A 17055-nucleotide genomic window follows, 5' to 3' on the forward strand; every position below is an offset into this window, starting at 1 on the left:
AGGCTGCAGTGCACTGGCGTGATCATGGTTCACTACAGCCTCTACCTCCTTGTCTCAGGCTATCCTCTTGCCTCAGACTCCCATGCAGCTGGGACCACAGGTGCATACCACCATGCACAGCTAATTTTTTGATTTATTTGTAGAGATGGGAGGAGGTCCCACTTTGTTGCCCAGGCTGGGCTGGAACTCCTGGGCTCAGGTGATCCTTCTGCCTCAGCCTCCCCAAGTGCTGGGATTACAGGTGTGAGGCACCACGCCTGACGAATATTTTCTAATAACCATTGTGACTTATTTGACCCATGGGTTATTTGTTAAATAACAAATCTAACTTTTTGTTATTACAACTTAATTGTGTTGTGGTCAAAGAACATGCTGCTTTCCTGTTTTCCAATTCTTTACAAAGCTTTTGAGACTTTTTTGATGGTCTGGATGGTTTCACAGACATTCCATGTGCACTTGAAAAGATTATGTACGCTGCAGTTGTTGAATGGGGGCTTCTAGATACGGTCCTCGTGTTGTTGGTTAAATGTGTCATTCAAATATTCTATATCCTTAATGACTTTCTTATTTAATTTTTACCAGTTGCTGATAGAGATCTCTCATAATGATTGTGAATTTGTTCTATTTCTCCTTATATTCTGTCCATGCTGTTTGGTGTATTTTGAGGCTACAGTAGTTGCATTCACATGTACATTTCTTCAGTCTTCAATTCAGAATTGAATCTTTTATGAATGAACGGTTTTATTTCTAGGTAAAGTATTTTGCTTTAAAGTATAATTTGTCTGATATTAGTATAAACACATTAGTTTTCTTTTGATTAGCTTGGGCATAGCATATCTTTTCCATCTCTTTACTTTCAAACTTTCTGAATCATTAGGTTCTATTTGTGTCCTTGTGAATAGCATATAATTGAAGTTTGTATTTTTTTTCAGTCTGATAATCTTTGTCTTTTAATGGAATCATTGAGTCCGTTTATATTACATGAATCATTTTATCTGCATTTTTTTTTTCTTTTTTTTTTGAGACGGAGTTTCACTCTTGTTGCCCAGGGCTGGAGTGCAGTGGTGCAATCTCAGCTCACTGCAACCTCTGCCTCCTGGGTTCAAGCGATTCTCCTGCCTCAGCCTCCCGAGTATCTGGGATAACAGGCACCTGACACCATGCCTGGCTAATTTTTTGTATTTTTTTTTTTTTTAGTAGAGATGGGGTTTCATCATGTTGGTCAGGCTGGTCTCAAACTCCTGACCTCAGGTGATCCACCCGCCTTGGCCTCCCAAAGTGCTGGGATTACAGGCGTGAGCCACTGCACCAGCCTGCATTTGTTTTTAAATCTTTATCATTTTCTATTTTTCCTAACCATTCTTTGTTGCTGTTTCTCCTCTTTCTTGCCTTTTTCCCAGACTGACTGAATATGTTAAAAACTGTTTTCCTCCTCCACTAGTTAGGAAGTTATATGTCCCTTTTCTGTTCTTTTGTTACTAAAGAAATTACAACCTGTTGTAGAAATTACAACATGTCTACTCAACTTTTCAATGTGCAAAGAAAATCAATACCTTTAGCTTCCTCTAGTATAATTCAAGGACCTTGGAAGACTTTAATTTTTGAATTTCATTTTGTCATCTCCTTAGTTATATTACATATAATACATATATTATTTCCTATGTTTGTATAGATGAGATAGTTGCTGTATGTTTTTATCATGTTTCACTAATCCCTACAAGATGTTGTTTTATATAGTAGTTTTGTTTTGTTTCAAGACAGAGTCTCCCTCTATCACCCAGGCTGGAGTGCAGTGGCACGATCTTGGCTCACTGCAACCTCCGCCTCCCAGGTTCAAGCAATTCTCCTGCCTCAGCCTCCCAAGATGCTAGGGTCACAGGTGCCCGCCACCACATCTGGCTAATTTTGGTATTTTTAGTAGAGATGGGGTTTCACCATGTTGGCCAGGCTGGTCTTGAACTCCTGAGCTCAAGTGATCTGCCCATCTTAGCCTCCCAAAGTGCTGGGATTACAGGCATGAGCCACCATGACTGGCACTGTTTTATATAGTAAAAGTTCATTTGGATTTGCCAGTAGAGAGTACTACCCCTAGTTCTGGGCAACTGGGGCCTCTGGCCTGTGACTTGTGATTTAGAGTCCCCTCTCTGGCCCCTCTCTAGCTCCACCCCTCTCCAAATGGCAAGAAGTCTGTGGCATCAAGAAGTCATGCCTACCCGGAGCCTGCCTCCCTCTTCCCCTCACCCTTGCTTCTAGATCATACTCTGGGAATCCAGGACCCTGGAATTCCCAATCCAAACATTCTGTGCCAATTTCCAGGACCTGGGCACTCCCCTTCCCCATTGCAAGCCATGCTCCAGGTGTATGTACTCCCAGATCCAAGGGATGACCAAGGGGTACATGCGTGAAGGAGAGGGGGTTAGGGCTATGCAGGCTGTGGTGATCATGTGCGTGTGCACAAAGCCTCTTACAGCTTGGAATGAAGCCTTAAGGGAAGAATAAGGGCAAAGCCTTCTTTTAAACTCTTGAACTGTATCTTAGAAATGTTAGCCATGGGCCTGGCCACAAACCCACCACTTCCTTTGTTCCTCATTCCTCCTTGCATCTCAGATCTTATGTCTTTTGCCTGAATACATGTTTTAGGATTGATTTCAATAATGATTTGCAGGCAGGGAACAACATCACAGTTTCTGTTTGTCTGGAAATATCTTCATCTTGCCCTCATTCTTCAAACATATTTTCCCTGAGAGCAGAATTCTAAGTTGGCAGTTTCTTTCCGGCACGCTGCAGACAGACTTCCATTGGTTCCGGCTTCCATTGTTGCTTCTGAGAAGATACCTGTCAGTCTAACAGCGGCTTCTTAACAGCCTTTCTCTTTTTTTTTTTTTTTTTGAGGTGCAGTCTTGCTCTGACGCCCAGGCTGGAGTGCAGTGGTGTGATCTCAGCTCACTGCAACCTCTGCCTCCCGGGTTCAAGCGATTCTCCTGCCTCAGCCTCCCGAGTAGCTGGGATTACAGGTGGATGCCACCACACCTGGCTAATTTATGTATTTTTAGTAGAGACGGGATTCCACCTCATTGGCAGGCTGACCTTGAACTCCTGGCCTCAAGTGATCCACCCGCCTCGGCCTCCCAAAGTGCTGGGATTACAGGCATGAGCCACCACACCCCCAGCCTAACAGCTGCTCTTTTGAAGGTTATCTGTCTTGTTTTTCTGACAATTTTTCACATGTTCCTGTTTTTGTTTTCTCTCATTTTCACTATGATGTATCTAGGTGTAGATCTCTTTTTATTTATTGTGATTGAGATTCTTTGGGCTTCTTAAATCTGAGGATTGGTGTTTTTCACCCATGACTAAGGAGGCACTTAGTCATTATCATTCCAAACACTGATTCTCTCCTCTTCGAATTTTGTTTAAATGTATGTTAGACATTATATTTCTTTTCTCCATGTCTCTGAACTTTTCTTTCATATGTCATATTTGAAACTCAGGTTTACCTCATTAGGCCCATACCCACAGGTATAAGTGGGCTTCATTGCTTACATTACTTACCGGGTTCCTGCTTGATTTTCACCTTTGGCCTGGCAATTCCTTTCTATCTTGCCAGCTCTTTGATATGTTTAAGAAAATGCATGGCTGGGCACAGTGGCTCACGCCTGTAATCCCAGCGCCTTGGGAGGCTGAGCCGGGTGGATCAACTGAGGTCAGGAGTTCAAGTCTAGCCTGGCCAACATGGTGAAACCCCCATCTCTACTAAAAATAGAAAAAATTAGCCAGGTGTGGTGGCAGGCGCCTGTAATCCTAGCTACTCAGGAGGCTGAGACAGGAGAATCGCTTGAATCCAGGAGGTGGAGGTTGCAGTGAGCCAAGATCATGCCATTGCTCTCCAGCCTGGGAGACAGAGCGAGACTCCACCTCAAACAAACAAACAAAAAAAAAAAAAAAGAAGAAGAAGAAAGAAAATGTGCCGGGTATGGTGGCTCACTCCTGTAACCCCAGCACTTTGGGAGGCTGAGGCCCAGGAGTTTGAGACCAGGAGTTCAATACCAGCCTAGGCAACATGGTAAAACTTCGTCTCTACAAAAAATAAAAAAATTAGCCAGGTGTGGTGGTACATGCCTGTAGTCTCAGCTACTCAGGAGGCTGAGGCAGGAGGATCAATTGAGCCCACGGGGTCGAGGCTGTAGTGAGCCATGATCATGCCACTGCACTCCAGCCTAGGTGACAGAATGAGACCCTGTCTCAAAAAATAAATAATAATAAAAGAAAATGCTTTTAGCATTTTATTCATGATTTTTAATTGTCTTCAGCCCAAGGTTTGATCTAACTAACCTAACCTATTTCTGGAACTCTGAAGACATTTTTTTTTCCCTGAGATATTTCCTATATCAAAGTCATTGAGCAGTGTTCAAATAGAAATTTAATTATACTTTTCTTACCAGTTTCCTGATTCTTTCTCTGACTTCTTTGAAAATTGAACAATCTAAATCAATTGCTTTTTCACTTTTTGTTCTTGCTTTATCCACACTGAGAACCCCTGTAGTCCTTCTTTTTTTACATTTCCCCTTGTGGTAGTCTTGTAAGCTAACATATATGACTCCGTATAAATGTCCCAAAAGCAGAGAGTTTTCTAGAAGACTTAGGGAACAATTATCGTACCTCTTGTAACTCAGGTCAAAAATATTGATCATTGCCTCTATCATAGTAGCTGTGGTATAATCAAAGTATGCCAGTTAACCAGAGATAACAGAGAATAACCCTCACCCAAACCTGCCCTATGGTGGTATCAAGCTATTTCTCCCTTTCTGATATTCTTTAATTATCCTACATCTAAAGACAGATTTATCATTTATTGTCATAACAGGTTGCACTGATGATATATATTTAAAAATATGATACTGATACTATTTAATGAAATTGAAGAGCTTGAGAATGAGTTTTTAGAGTGGAAGCACCATGGCATATAGTCATGTAGTTCATGCACTGTACAACTCTAGAGAGAGGTTGCCATTTACATCAGAGTTCACAACTTAAAAGGGGGCCCTGGATAAAGATGAATTGGGGATCATCTTTAATCTAGTGTCAAGGTCTATGTTTCACTGTTTAAATGCTACCAAATAGTTTTCTTTGTAATTGTTGCTATCTTCCTAGCCATCCTTAGCACCTTAAAAATTTGCTAAGAACCAGTGGTTATTCAAATCCTCTTTGTTGATGACCTGGATAGCATTGAGCTAACCCCAATTGCACCAGAAGATGAATAGATGTTTGTGTTAGGCTGTTCTTACATTGCTATAAAGAAATCCCTGAGACAGGGTCATTTATAAGAAAAGGGGTTTAATTGGCTCCTGGTTCTGCACGCTGTACAAGAAGCATAGTGACATTTGCTTCTGGGGCTCACTTATCACCAAGGGGATGGCCCAAGCTATTCATGAAGGATCCTCCATGATCCAACATCTCCCACCAGCTCACACCTCCAACATTCAACATGAGATTTGGATGGGGACACGTATCCAAACTATATCAATGTTTCAGCTGAAACAGAGAAAAATGGCTTTGATGTGCAATGACTAAAGGTTTCAAACTTCACAGATTTCCCTTTGATTAGTGATCCTAGAGACTTTATGACCTAATAGGACATTCTCAGTTTATGCAGAAGGCAGTAGAAGCTACATTATTTCAAATATCATAAAACTTCTCCAAAAACACATGTTCAGCCTTGAGAAAACGTATTCCAGATCTGACAACTGAAAGCAGTCTTTTGAGTGGTGCCAGTCTGCATTAAGTTCTTGATCTATATTTTTTTTCAAGATGATTGCTGGGATCATCTTTCATTCTGGCCTTTCCTACCTGCATTTGGAAGTTGAGTAGATCCTGTCGTTAGTGAAAAGGCATAGTTTATTTTGATCAGAGGTCTCAGTTATAGCACATAGTAGTCACTCACTGTGTATGTACACTGAGTCACTGAGTACACAAATTTACCTTTGATCATGTCTTGTACACCACTTAGGTCCTGCCCTAAGAGTTAGCAAAGCTCAAGAATGAGTTTGTAGACATTTTAAAATTGTATAATAACATTCTGAACTTGATGTCTTTCACCTGATGGACTCAAAACATTTTACTTATAAGGAGACAAAGTCTCAGGAGGCTGGCATTGTGTTCTGGTAGAAAGAGTAAGGGTTCTACCAAATAGCTGAATGACCTTGACCCATCCCCTAGACTTGCAGGGGTGTCCAGTCTTTTGGCTTCTCTGGGCCACATTGGAAGAAGAATTGTTGTGGGCTACACATAAAGTACACTATCGCTATTGATAGCTGATGAGCTAAAAAAAAAAATTGCAAAAGAAATATCATAATGTTTTAAGAAAGTTTAAGAATTTGTGCTGGGCCACATTCAAAAGCATCCTGGGCCACATGTGACCCGTGGCCCGCAGGTTGGACAAGCTTGCCACGATGGGCCTCTTTCATCTGTAGAATGAGGGTTCGAGGATAGGTGATTTCTGAGTTCCTCTCCAGAAATAAACCACTCTGATACTGTCTCCCCAGGCTACACTTAAATACTTGTGAATTAAATCTAAGTCAACTCCACCAGTTTCAGGTAGAGTCAAGCCTAAGGCATTTGTAGAGGAGAGCATTTTCTCTGGCACTGTCATTCACTCAATAATGCCTCCGTTTTTTTTTTTAAAGCAGTGCTTTTGGAGGGGGGACAGAGTTCAAAAACTTAAAAAATAGGTGAATTTTTAAACTTTTTATTGAAACTTATGGCATACATATAAGTGTACAACTCGGTGAATTTTGTGAACTGAACACACCCATATAACTGGCACACATAATATTCCCGGTACCTCAGAAGCCTCCCTCGTGCCCACATCCAATATTGTTATAACTCCCTACCTTGCAAGGACAAGCCTTCTCCTGACATCTCACCGCATCGATTAGTTTTTTCTGCTTCGGTTTCTCATGAATGGAATTATGTACAATAAGTACTCTTTTCTCTCTGGTTTCCTCGGCAAACATATTTCTGAGCTGCATTGAGATTGTTTTGTATAGCTGTAGCAGACACTTAGGTCTTTCCTCCAGAGAGACATCGATACATCTTTGCACAACTGTGTTAACATGCTCATTTGAGTGACTCCTTTGGGAAGATCAATAACATGCCATTATGCCCAGAGAGAGGTTAAAAGAGGAGGGAGAAATTAGAGGCTTTTTATAATTGATCAACATATTATAGCATTAATACATAATACAATTTATTAATTTAAGATATGCAAGCTCTCTTTTGAAGGAGAAAGATTCACCTCCTGGTCTAAAACATCATCATGTCAGGTCAAGGAAAGAATCACTCTCCTAGTGCTGGTTATGAGTATTCAATTACAGAATTCTTAAAAGATTGCCAGCTTTACCTTGAGACAGAAATTCCGGCTTATATATCCCCCTTCTTTCCATGCCCTCCACCCCTTAATCCCAGCACTGCCTGATCCTGCACATACTAGGTGCAAAATAGATATCTGTTGAATGAATGAATGAATGAATGAATGAATGACGAGTACAGCTACCATTTACAGTACATTCACAGTGCCAGCCACTGTGCAAAGATTTCTTGTTTACTCACTGCAACAGCACTATCAGGTGGGTGCTGTTATCTCAGTTTGCTAGATAGGGGAGCATGACCATTGGACATAACTTGTCCACAGTCACTCAGATATTATGTGGCCGGGCTGAGACCTTTGAACTCATGCTCTTTAGTCTTCACCACTGTGTATTCACACTCGCTCCAGGACTTGCAGAGGCTGCAAGTGGTGGCTGGATTCATGAGTGCCCTTGGCTGAGAGCTCTGCTAGCTGAGGACACACAGCCTGGTTTGTGCAGCCACTTCCCTCTGGCTGTGTAGAGGAAGCCTGCCCAGTTGGCTCTCGCCACCCCCTTGCTTGTGCCTGTGCCCATGAGTGGTTCCTTTCTCAGCACCCCACGCCAGCCTCCGCTCCTAGTGCTGACCGCCCGTCATGGGGTAATGTTGGCCAACTCCCAGACATGAGAGGATCAGACAGTCTTAGCATTTGCAATTCTCTCTGTGTGCTGAACTCTCCCCTAGCCCCTGCCCTACCTCCAGCACGTGCATTTCATCTAATTCACTCCTATTCGGCCCTCACATCTCATCTGGTACATATTGGCCCTCAATAAATATTTGTTGAATGAATAAATGAATGAATGGCAAATGAGGCTTTTAAATTCAATTCTGATATAAACTACTAAAATGCAAGCAATGATGATAAAATAATGTGCAACAAAAAGGAAACGCAATGTACTGATGAAACTGGATAGTTCCCTTGACTCCTTCGTGGGACTCATGAAGGATTGGCTCACTTAGCCCACAGCTCTCACCCCCTCGCGGGAGGGGGAGCACGCAGGTGAGTGGGCACAGAGGCCAGGTTGAGTGCTTCTGGACAACCAGCAGGAGCAGGACTCTGTGCGGGCCCACGGCAGCATCGACAGGTTGCCCACGACCTCCAGAGCCCCAGAGGGCATGTGTTACAGCACATTCTTTTAGCATTGCCATCTGTGGACAGTGTACGTGTTAAACAGCTCAGTGGAGGGTCACTGTGACAGCCTCTTGCACCCGCACCCAGGTGTTTGTCTGGCATCCAGGAGGAATGAAGTTGTAAGAACAGAGTGGAGGGTGGTGAATGCTGAGGATTTTATTGCTGACGAAAGTGGCTCTCAGTGGGATGGGTAGCTGGAAAGGGAATGGAGTGGGAAACTTCCCCTGGAGTTTGGCCATCTGTGGCTGAACTCTTCTCCGAAGTCCCACTGTCAAGCTATCTCCCTGAAGTCAAGCTGCTCCTCTCCAACATCTGGCTACTTCTCTTCTCTCCTTCTCTGCCACTCTGCCAGTGGGGCCTGGAGTTTTTGTGGATACCAGATTAGGGGGCAGGGCAGGCCAGGGTGGTTTTGGAAAAGGCAACATTTGGGCAGGGAAACAGGAACGCATGTTCTCACTTTGGGCTACGGGTCCAGGCTTGAGAGTGTGGCCTTTGTCCAGGACCACCCTCTTCTACCCAATGTTTCCCTGCCTCCTGTCCGTATCACTTATCCTTTTGCAGTATAAAACATACAAGAGGGAAACTCCGCCTCAAAAAAAAAAAAAAAAAAAAAGCATGAATAGGAGCTGGGCACAGTGGCGCTGCCTGAGGCAGGAGGATTGCTTGAAGCCTCAGTATATACTATGATCACACCTGTGAACAGCCATTGCGCTCCAGCCTGGGCAACATAGCGAGACTCTATCTCTTTAAAAAAGTTTTTTTTTTTTAAGGAGAAATAACAGAGAGAATGATAGATTATTGAAAAGATTCTGTGTAGTGCTAATAATGATGTATTGTAACATTTTGCATTTTTAATTTCTTCTCTTGTTATTTTGCATGTGTTGATGTTTTCCATAAATCCACATAGGCTACCTTGCTTCTAAGTATAACATCCTACTGGGCAACCCTCCCATCATTAACATGGGTTTTGCTTGTTGTCACCAGTGCCGAACTGGCGTTTCTGATTCTCGGGAACCATAGCAATTTGAAGTGCACAGGATCACAGGTTGCCTTGGTTGAGGAATGACCTTTGAGGTATTGCTGTGTTGTGATTATGGCAGCTGTGATGATCTGTTTTCTCCTTACTTTATTCCAGGATGGTTTTCTCTGGCAGGCAGTGTGGCCGTGTTGGCAGAACTGAAGAAGTTTTACTGACATTCAAGATATTCCTTGTCATCATTTGTCTTCATGTCGTTCTGGTAACATCCCTGGAAGGTAATGTGTCTGTTTTTCTTCATTTTTTTTTTCTGTTCATCTGCTTGTATGTGTGTAATTTTTTTGTTATTTAGGATTTTTTTACTATGGTAAAATAATAAATGTTTATCATTTCAACCATTTTTAAGTATACAGTTCATTGGCATTAAGTACATTCACAATTTTGTGTAACTGTCACCGCTATCCATTTCTAAAACGTTTTCATCATCCCAAATAGAAACTCTATATCCATTAAACAATAACTCCCCATTTCCTTCCCCCATACCCCTTTCCGGTAACCTCTGTTCCTTTTCTTTCTATGTATTTGCCTATTGCAAGTACCTTAGATAAGTGGAATCACACAATATTTGTCCTTTTGTGCCTGGCTTATTTCACTTAGGATGTTTTCAAAGTTCACCCACATTGCAGCTTGTATCAGAATTTCATTCTTTTTAACGGCTAATGTTTCACTGTATGCATTGACCCCATTTTGTCTATTCATTCATCCATTGATGGGCATTTGGGTCGTTTCCCCCTTTGGGCTGTTGTGAATAATGGGTGTACAAATCACTATTTGAGTCCCTGCTTTCATTTCTTTGGGGCATATACCTAGGAGGGAATTGCTGGATCATATAACCCTGTGTTTAACATCTTGAGAAACTGCTAAACTGTTTTCCACAGTGGCTGTATCATTTTACATTCCTACAAGCAAGGCACAAGAATTCTAGTGTCTCCCATTCTTGATGATGCTTGTATTTTCCTGTTGTTTTGGCAATGGGTGTGAAGTGGTATCTTATTGTGGTTTTGATTTACATTTCCTTAATGATTAGTGATATTGAGCATCTTTTCATGTGCTTATTGGCCACTTGTATATCTTCTTTGGAGTAGTGTCTATTCAAATCCTTTGCTCAGTTTTGAATTGGGTTGTTTTTGTTGGTGTTGAGTTTTGGAGTTCTTTGTGTATTCTGGATATTAATCCCTTATCGGATATATAATTTGCAAATATTTTCTCCCATTCTGTGGAGTGTTTCTTCTACTCTCTTAATAGTATCATTTCATGCATAAATTCTTTTAATTTTAATGTGGTCTATTTATTTTTACTTTTGTTGTCTATGCTTTGGTGTTATATCAAAGAAATCATTGCCAAATCCAATATCATGAAGACTTTCCCCTCTGTTTTCTTCCAAGAATTTTATAGTTTTAGCTCTTATGTTTAGGTCCTTTGATCGATTTAGAGTTCATTTTTGTGTATGGTGTAAGGTAAGGGTCCAACTTCACTCTCGTGCATGTGGATATCGTTTTCCAGCCGCGTTTCTTGAAAAGACTGCCCTTTTGCCATTGAATGGTCTTGGCACCTTTGTCAAAAATCACTTCGTTACTGGTGGAGGGTGTTAGGTTCTTGGCATCTTGAACAAATAATTGGACAAAACGCACAAACGAAGCAAGGAAGGAATGAAGAGATTTATTGAAAATGAAAGTACACTCCACAGTGTGGGAGTGGCCCGAGCACAGGGGCTCAAAGGCCCTATTACAGAATTTGTGGGAGTTTCCATTGGTTACTTGGTGTATGCCCTACGTAAATGAAGAGGACGACGTAAAGTTACAAAGTCATTTACTCAGCGTACACCCTATGGTGAGGATATTTCCTGTCATAGCTGAAGTGTGAATCGGCTTTATGTTCCCTGCCTCCAGACCCTATTTTCCTGCCTCAAATTGACCATATAGATGAGGGTTTATTTCTGGTGTTTACTTGTTCTTAAATGTATCTACTTGAAGGTACAACCATATGGAAATTTAAAGGCGGTAGAGAATCTGACAAATGAAGCAGCCTGGTATTTTCAGAAAGAGGGATCTTTAGAAGTTCATGGAACAAGACAAAAAGGTATCTAAGAAAGGTAGTTGAAAGACCAGCAATGCTGGGCCTGCAATTTCTGTGGGCACAACTGCCAAAGGCAAGTGTAAAGAACCCTCATTAGGAGGTTCACACCTGTAATCCCAGCACTTTGGGAGGCTGAGGAGGGAGGATCTCTTGAACCCAGGAATCCAAGACAAGCCTGAGCAACATAGTGAGACCCTGTCTCTACAAAAATGAAATAACATAAAAAATTAGCCGGGCGTGGTGGTGGGTGGCTGTATTCCCAGCTACTTTGGAGGCTGAGATGGGAGGATCACTTGAGCCCAGGAGGCAGAGGTTGCAGGAAACAGTGACCGTACCACTGCAGTCCAGCTTGGGTGGCAGAGTGCAACCCTGTCTCAAAAAAGAAAAAAAAAAAAAAAAAAGAATCCTCATTAGGAATGAGACTAGGAAATGTTTGATACTTAAGACATCAAGGACACACAAAGAAATACGCTTCTTATTCAGAAGTGGGTGGCAGGACCAAGGAATCGTTATTGCATAAGATAAAAATCTACTAGCAGCAAACAACAAAACATACAAACAAATAAAACACACATACAAATACACAGACTAAATGGAAAACTTCCCAAAAGCTGTAACACAATTGGCAATCCTTTAAAAAAGTAGGTACGGGGGCATGTTGTCAAGAAGCCGCCATTCTTTAAGAAAAGAAATGATGGCCGGGTGCGGTGGCTCATGCCTGTAATCCCAGCACTTTGGGAGGCCGAAGCGGGTGGATCACCTGAGGTCAGGAGTTCGAGACTAGCCTCGCCAACATGGCAAAGCCCTGTCTCTACTAAAAATGCAAAAAATTAGCCGGGCATGGTGGTGCGTGCCTGTAATCCCAGCTATTTGGGAGGCTGAGGCAGGAGCATTGCTTGAACCCGGGAGCGGAGGTTGCAGTGAGCCGAGATCACGCCATTGCACTCCAGCCTGGGTGATGGAGTGAGACTCTGTCTCAAAAAAAATAAAGAAAGAAAAGAAAAGAAATGATAAGGACTAAATGTATTCTGAAGACTTACAACATACCAGGTTCCTACATGCTTAGTACACGTCCACTCCCTTAATCTTCTCAATCCAGTCTAGGAAGGGAGATCCTAGTTGTATTGCCATTTTCCAGACCAGGAAGCTGAGGGTCAGAGAGGTAAGTAACTTGCCTGAGGCTGTTAGCCCTTAAGAAGCGGCAGAGCTGGAATTTGAACCCAGTAGTCAGCCTCTAGATTTTGTGCTTGTAACCACAAAACCAAGTTACCAAACTTGAGCAGGCATCAGAATCCCCTGGAGGGCTTATGGAGGTACCGTTCACTGGGCCCCATCCCTAGAATTGGTGCTTCAGTGGGTCTGGAGTGGGACTGAGGAATTGACAGGTCTAACAAGCTCCCAGGTGATGCTGATGATATAGTCTAGGGACTACACTTTGAGAACCACTGCCTACACAACTGGTGGAAGACAGAAATGGGGAGAGAAATCCCTTCCTGATATATATATCTATCTATCTATCCTAGCACTTTGGGAGGCCAAGGTGGGTGGATCGCTTGAGCCCAGCCTGGGCAACATGGGGAGACCCTGTCTCTACCAAAAAAAAAAAAAAAAAAAAATCGGCTGGGCGGTGGTGTGCCTGTGGTCCTAGCTACTCAGGAGGCAGAGGTGGTAGGATCGCTTGAGCCCAGGAGGTTAAGGCTACAGTGAGCTGAGATCATGCCACTGTACTATAGCCTGGGTGACAGAGCGAGACTCTCAAACAAAAAATAAAATAAAATCTAAACTATTCTCACACGCATCATCTCCTTAGGGCACTGAAACATTACTGTGGGCTTGGCAGGGCGAAACTCAAGAGTCCCCACTTTACTGATGAGTAAATGTCCCCGGGGAGGTTATTGGTTAGGAAGTGGCGGAACCCAGACTAGATGCTAGATCTTCAGTCTCACGTTTCGGTGCTTTTTCCACCACAGGGGTAGATGAGGCAGGAAAATGGAACACAAGGGAAAAAACTCATCCAAATGAAAGCTGTTTGTTAGAAATATGTCTTTTTGAAAAATTATGTTTTAAAATGCCAGCAACAGGGGCAGGTAAATAGGAAAGTACATGGCTCTGAAACAAACCTAAGTAGGGAAAAGCTGAGTGATCACTAAAGGCAGCTGACTGCATTTCTTGCTCCAGATCTCTGATGAATTGATTTCTTAAAGCAGTGGTTCCCAAAGTGTGGCAGACAAGTAGCACTGGCATCACCTGTCTCTCAGGACGCCCAGTAAGAGTGTTTATGTTATTTATTTATTTTGTTTTTGTTTTTTTTTCTTTTCTTTCTTTCTTTTTTTTTTTTGGAGACAGGATCTTGTTGTCGCCCAGACTTGAGTGCGTGATCTCAGCTCACTGCAGTCTCAACCTCCCGGGCTCAAGTGATCCTTCCACCTCAGTCTCCGGAGAAGCTGGGACTACAGGCAACAGCACCACACCCAACTAATTTTTTAAATTTTTTGTAGAGAGGGGGTATCACTATATTGCCCAGAGTGGTCTCAAATTCCTGGGCTCAAGCGATGCTCCCACCTTGCTTCCCAAAGTTCTGGGATTACAGACGTGAGCCACCATGCCCTGCTCATGTTACTGAACAATCACCTTGATAGCACTCACCACGTGCCGGCCACTGTTCTAAGCCCTTACAAATGGCTAACTCATTTAAAGCCCACTCTATAACCCCTTGAAAAAGGCACTATTGTGAGCTCATTTTACCGGTGAGGAAATTGAGGCACAGAGGAGGTAAGCAACTTGCCTTAGGTCAAATAATTAAGAGGTTGCAGAGTTACAATTCAAATTCAGGCCATCTGGCTCCAAAGCTTGTACGTTGGACCTCTCTACTATGGTGCCTTTTCACATTCTTAACCTCTCTGCTATGCTAGGCTCAGTTGCTTGGTAGTTGTGAATCTGTAGATTAAAAATAAAGATGGAATCCATAATTGTGAGAATCAGTGTTGTTCTGGATCACCCAGGTGGCTCATAGGCACCACCTCCCCCAATAGCTTTGGACCGGGGCAGGGGTTCTTTTAGTTCAGGATGGCTTGGGCCTGGTTTTTGAAGGCCAAGGGGACTGACCTGCCACTTCTCCATTGGGTTATCAATTGTGCAATAATGATTGCCTGCTGTGTGCCCAGCAGTACTGGCTGCTGAGAACATCGTCTCTGACTCCAGGGAGTTTACACTGCAGTTGGAGGGCCATGACTATGACGCATGAGAACAATACAAACTATAACTAAGTCTTAAAGTGTGAGTCAGCGCTATAGGGTGCTCGCATATGGCCTGTGGCCAGATCTGTGGATTCGTTTGATGCTAAGCCACCTATAGCAGATGCTGTTGGTGCCCTGCCCGTATCCCCTTGGCCCACCCAGAGGTCACCTGCAGACAGTTCCTGTGGATGCTGACGGCTTTCATGTCTCCCTGAGAATCATCTATGCCCATGGGAGTGTGCTTGGCCCATGCGCAGGACAAACCAGAAGTGCCGGGGAGATAACACCCGCAGTGAGTAATGGGAGTTGGGATTTAAATGTGCCAGCTTCCTTGTCCCTTGGTGGGACCACACTCAGGTGTGTTCTGTGTCATCTCCCAGAGTTCCCCAGTTGCATTGTACCCCATAATACTCATCTGCTCATGAATGTGCCCATTTCCACATTTACCCCCTTGTCTGTCTCACTCGCATATTCCCCCATTCCCCCACTCTGCTTCTGGAGACTCTCCCCATTGGGAAACTCCCCTTCCAAAGTTGAGGCCAAATCTTACTACCTCTAGGAAACCTGCCCTGACCTCAGAAGAATTAAACCCCTCTCCCCAGTTTTTGCTTCTCTTTATCCATCCATACCTGGGGATACCACTGTGTGTGACACTCATTACGGGCTTCCTTTTTACCGGGAGTCCCTGCAGTGTGCGGTCAGTGCCGAACAAAGGGTTGACCAGGTGGGTGGCGAACTCACGGGAAGGAAGCTGATGGGCACTGAGAGCCTGCTCAGGGCCACTCTTCCGAGTGCTTTACGCACATTATCTCATTTAATCCTTACAAAACCTCTTTCCGGTGGGTAGTTTTCATCTTGTTTTACAGATGAAGAAACTGTCAAACAAATGAAGGCGTTTGCCTAGAGGTCATATAGCTCGGAAGATTCCCCATCAGATTCTGTAGCCTGTACTACTCACATGATACCAGGTTGCCCAGGGCACCCTCAGGAAGTGTCTGAGGACTGAATGAGCATGTCACTGAGGTGCAGGGCTCGGGGCGTGGAGAGGGAGCCTGGGGTGAGCTGTTAGAGAGCGGCAGCTTTCCCCGCCCGGGGCTCTGGGAGATCTGGACCGTAAACACAGTAGCTTCACCCTGGAAGCCTGAGAGGTGACTCAGTAGCTCTTGATGGCAGGGAGAGGTGGGATGACACTCTCTTGTTAGGCCACTAGCCAACAGAGAGAGCCCGTGGACCTTAACACTTTCAGTTGTGTGATTGGGTCACATTTGAGGGGCTCATTCTTGGTCTACCAGAAACCGGAATGAGTTTTGGCAGGTAACTAGACTCACCCTCAGCCTCTAGCTCTCCTGGGCGGTACCAATGCCTTTTTTTTTTAAGTCTTTGAAGGAGGTCTTCTTTTAGGTACAGCTATTCTATTTTCCAGAGGGGCAGATGACATAATAGTGGAAGATGGTTATAATTTCATTCTTGCAGAGTTGTCTTCCTCATTTGGAAACAATTACACATTTGAGCCAGTTTAGTGATCTCATGAGCTACAATCCCCAACTTTCTCTCTGGGCTGGGTCTAGATCTTTCTGTGCTATAGGCATTTCCAGTGATGAGTCCCTCTATAATTCCCCTCTCCGAGGCCTGGCTGTCTGATTTCCTCCTATCCTCTTGTGCTATGTCCTTCTGAGCCCTTGGTCTTCCTTGTGAGGAGGTCGGTAGAGCTGCAGGAGGTGGGCTGCATGCTCCTGAGAGGCAGGAGACCTGTCCTGTTTCATTTTGTCCTCTAATACCAGACCCTGTCCTGGTCTCCTCATTCTCTCTCAATCCCCCTGTCTGTACAAGTGAGGTTATAAATGCTTACCATGGCACTGATCTGATGCTCAGCCAATCTCACAACCCCCTCTGACCCCTGCCAAATCTTACTCCCCGCACCCAGGCATGAGGCCATGTCTGTTGGAGCCTGACTCTTTCCCTAGCAGGTGGAAGTGGTGATGGGGAGTGATGGAGAGTCTATCATAGATAGGTGGCAGGGGAAACTGAAAGCAGAGGGCATTGTGTCCCACTCTCCACTTAGAACTTGACTTAGACTCCTCACACAGGGCAGTTGCAGAGATGAAATGGCAAAACCGTTTCCCCTTGGAGATGATGTCCCCTCCAAGTCTCTCTCAGCTCTCATGTGGCAGAGT

At 43.8% G+C, this 17055-nt stretch overlaps 1 protein-coding gene across 1 annotated transcript in view; it reads left to right on the forward strand.

Annotated features, from left to right (window-relative positions):
• The window catches only part of ADGRG2 (adhesion G protein-coupled receptor G2), a 142525-nt gene that overhangs the window by 44933 nt on the left and 80537 nt on the right, over positions 1 to 17055 (forward strand). Inside the window, exon 3 of the mRNA XM_026451895.1 lies at positions 9669 to 9787. Coding sequence (XP_026307680.1) covers positions 9670 to 9787 — 118 coding nt within the window. The 5' untranslated portion in view covers position 9669. The remainder of the gene's footprint in view (positions 1 to 9668; positions 9788 to 17055) is intronic.

This window comes from Piliocolobus tephrosceles, chromosome Y (assembly GCF_002776525.5).
Source record: "Piliocolobus tephrosceles isolate RC106 chromosome Y, ASM277652v3, whole genome shotgun sequence".
Lineage (NCBI taxonomy): Eukaryota > Metazoa > Chordata > Mammalia > Primates > Cercopithecidae > Piliocolobus > Piliocolobus tephrosceles.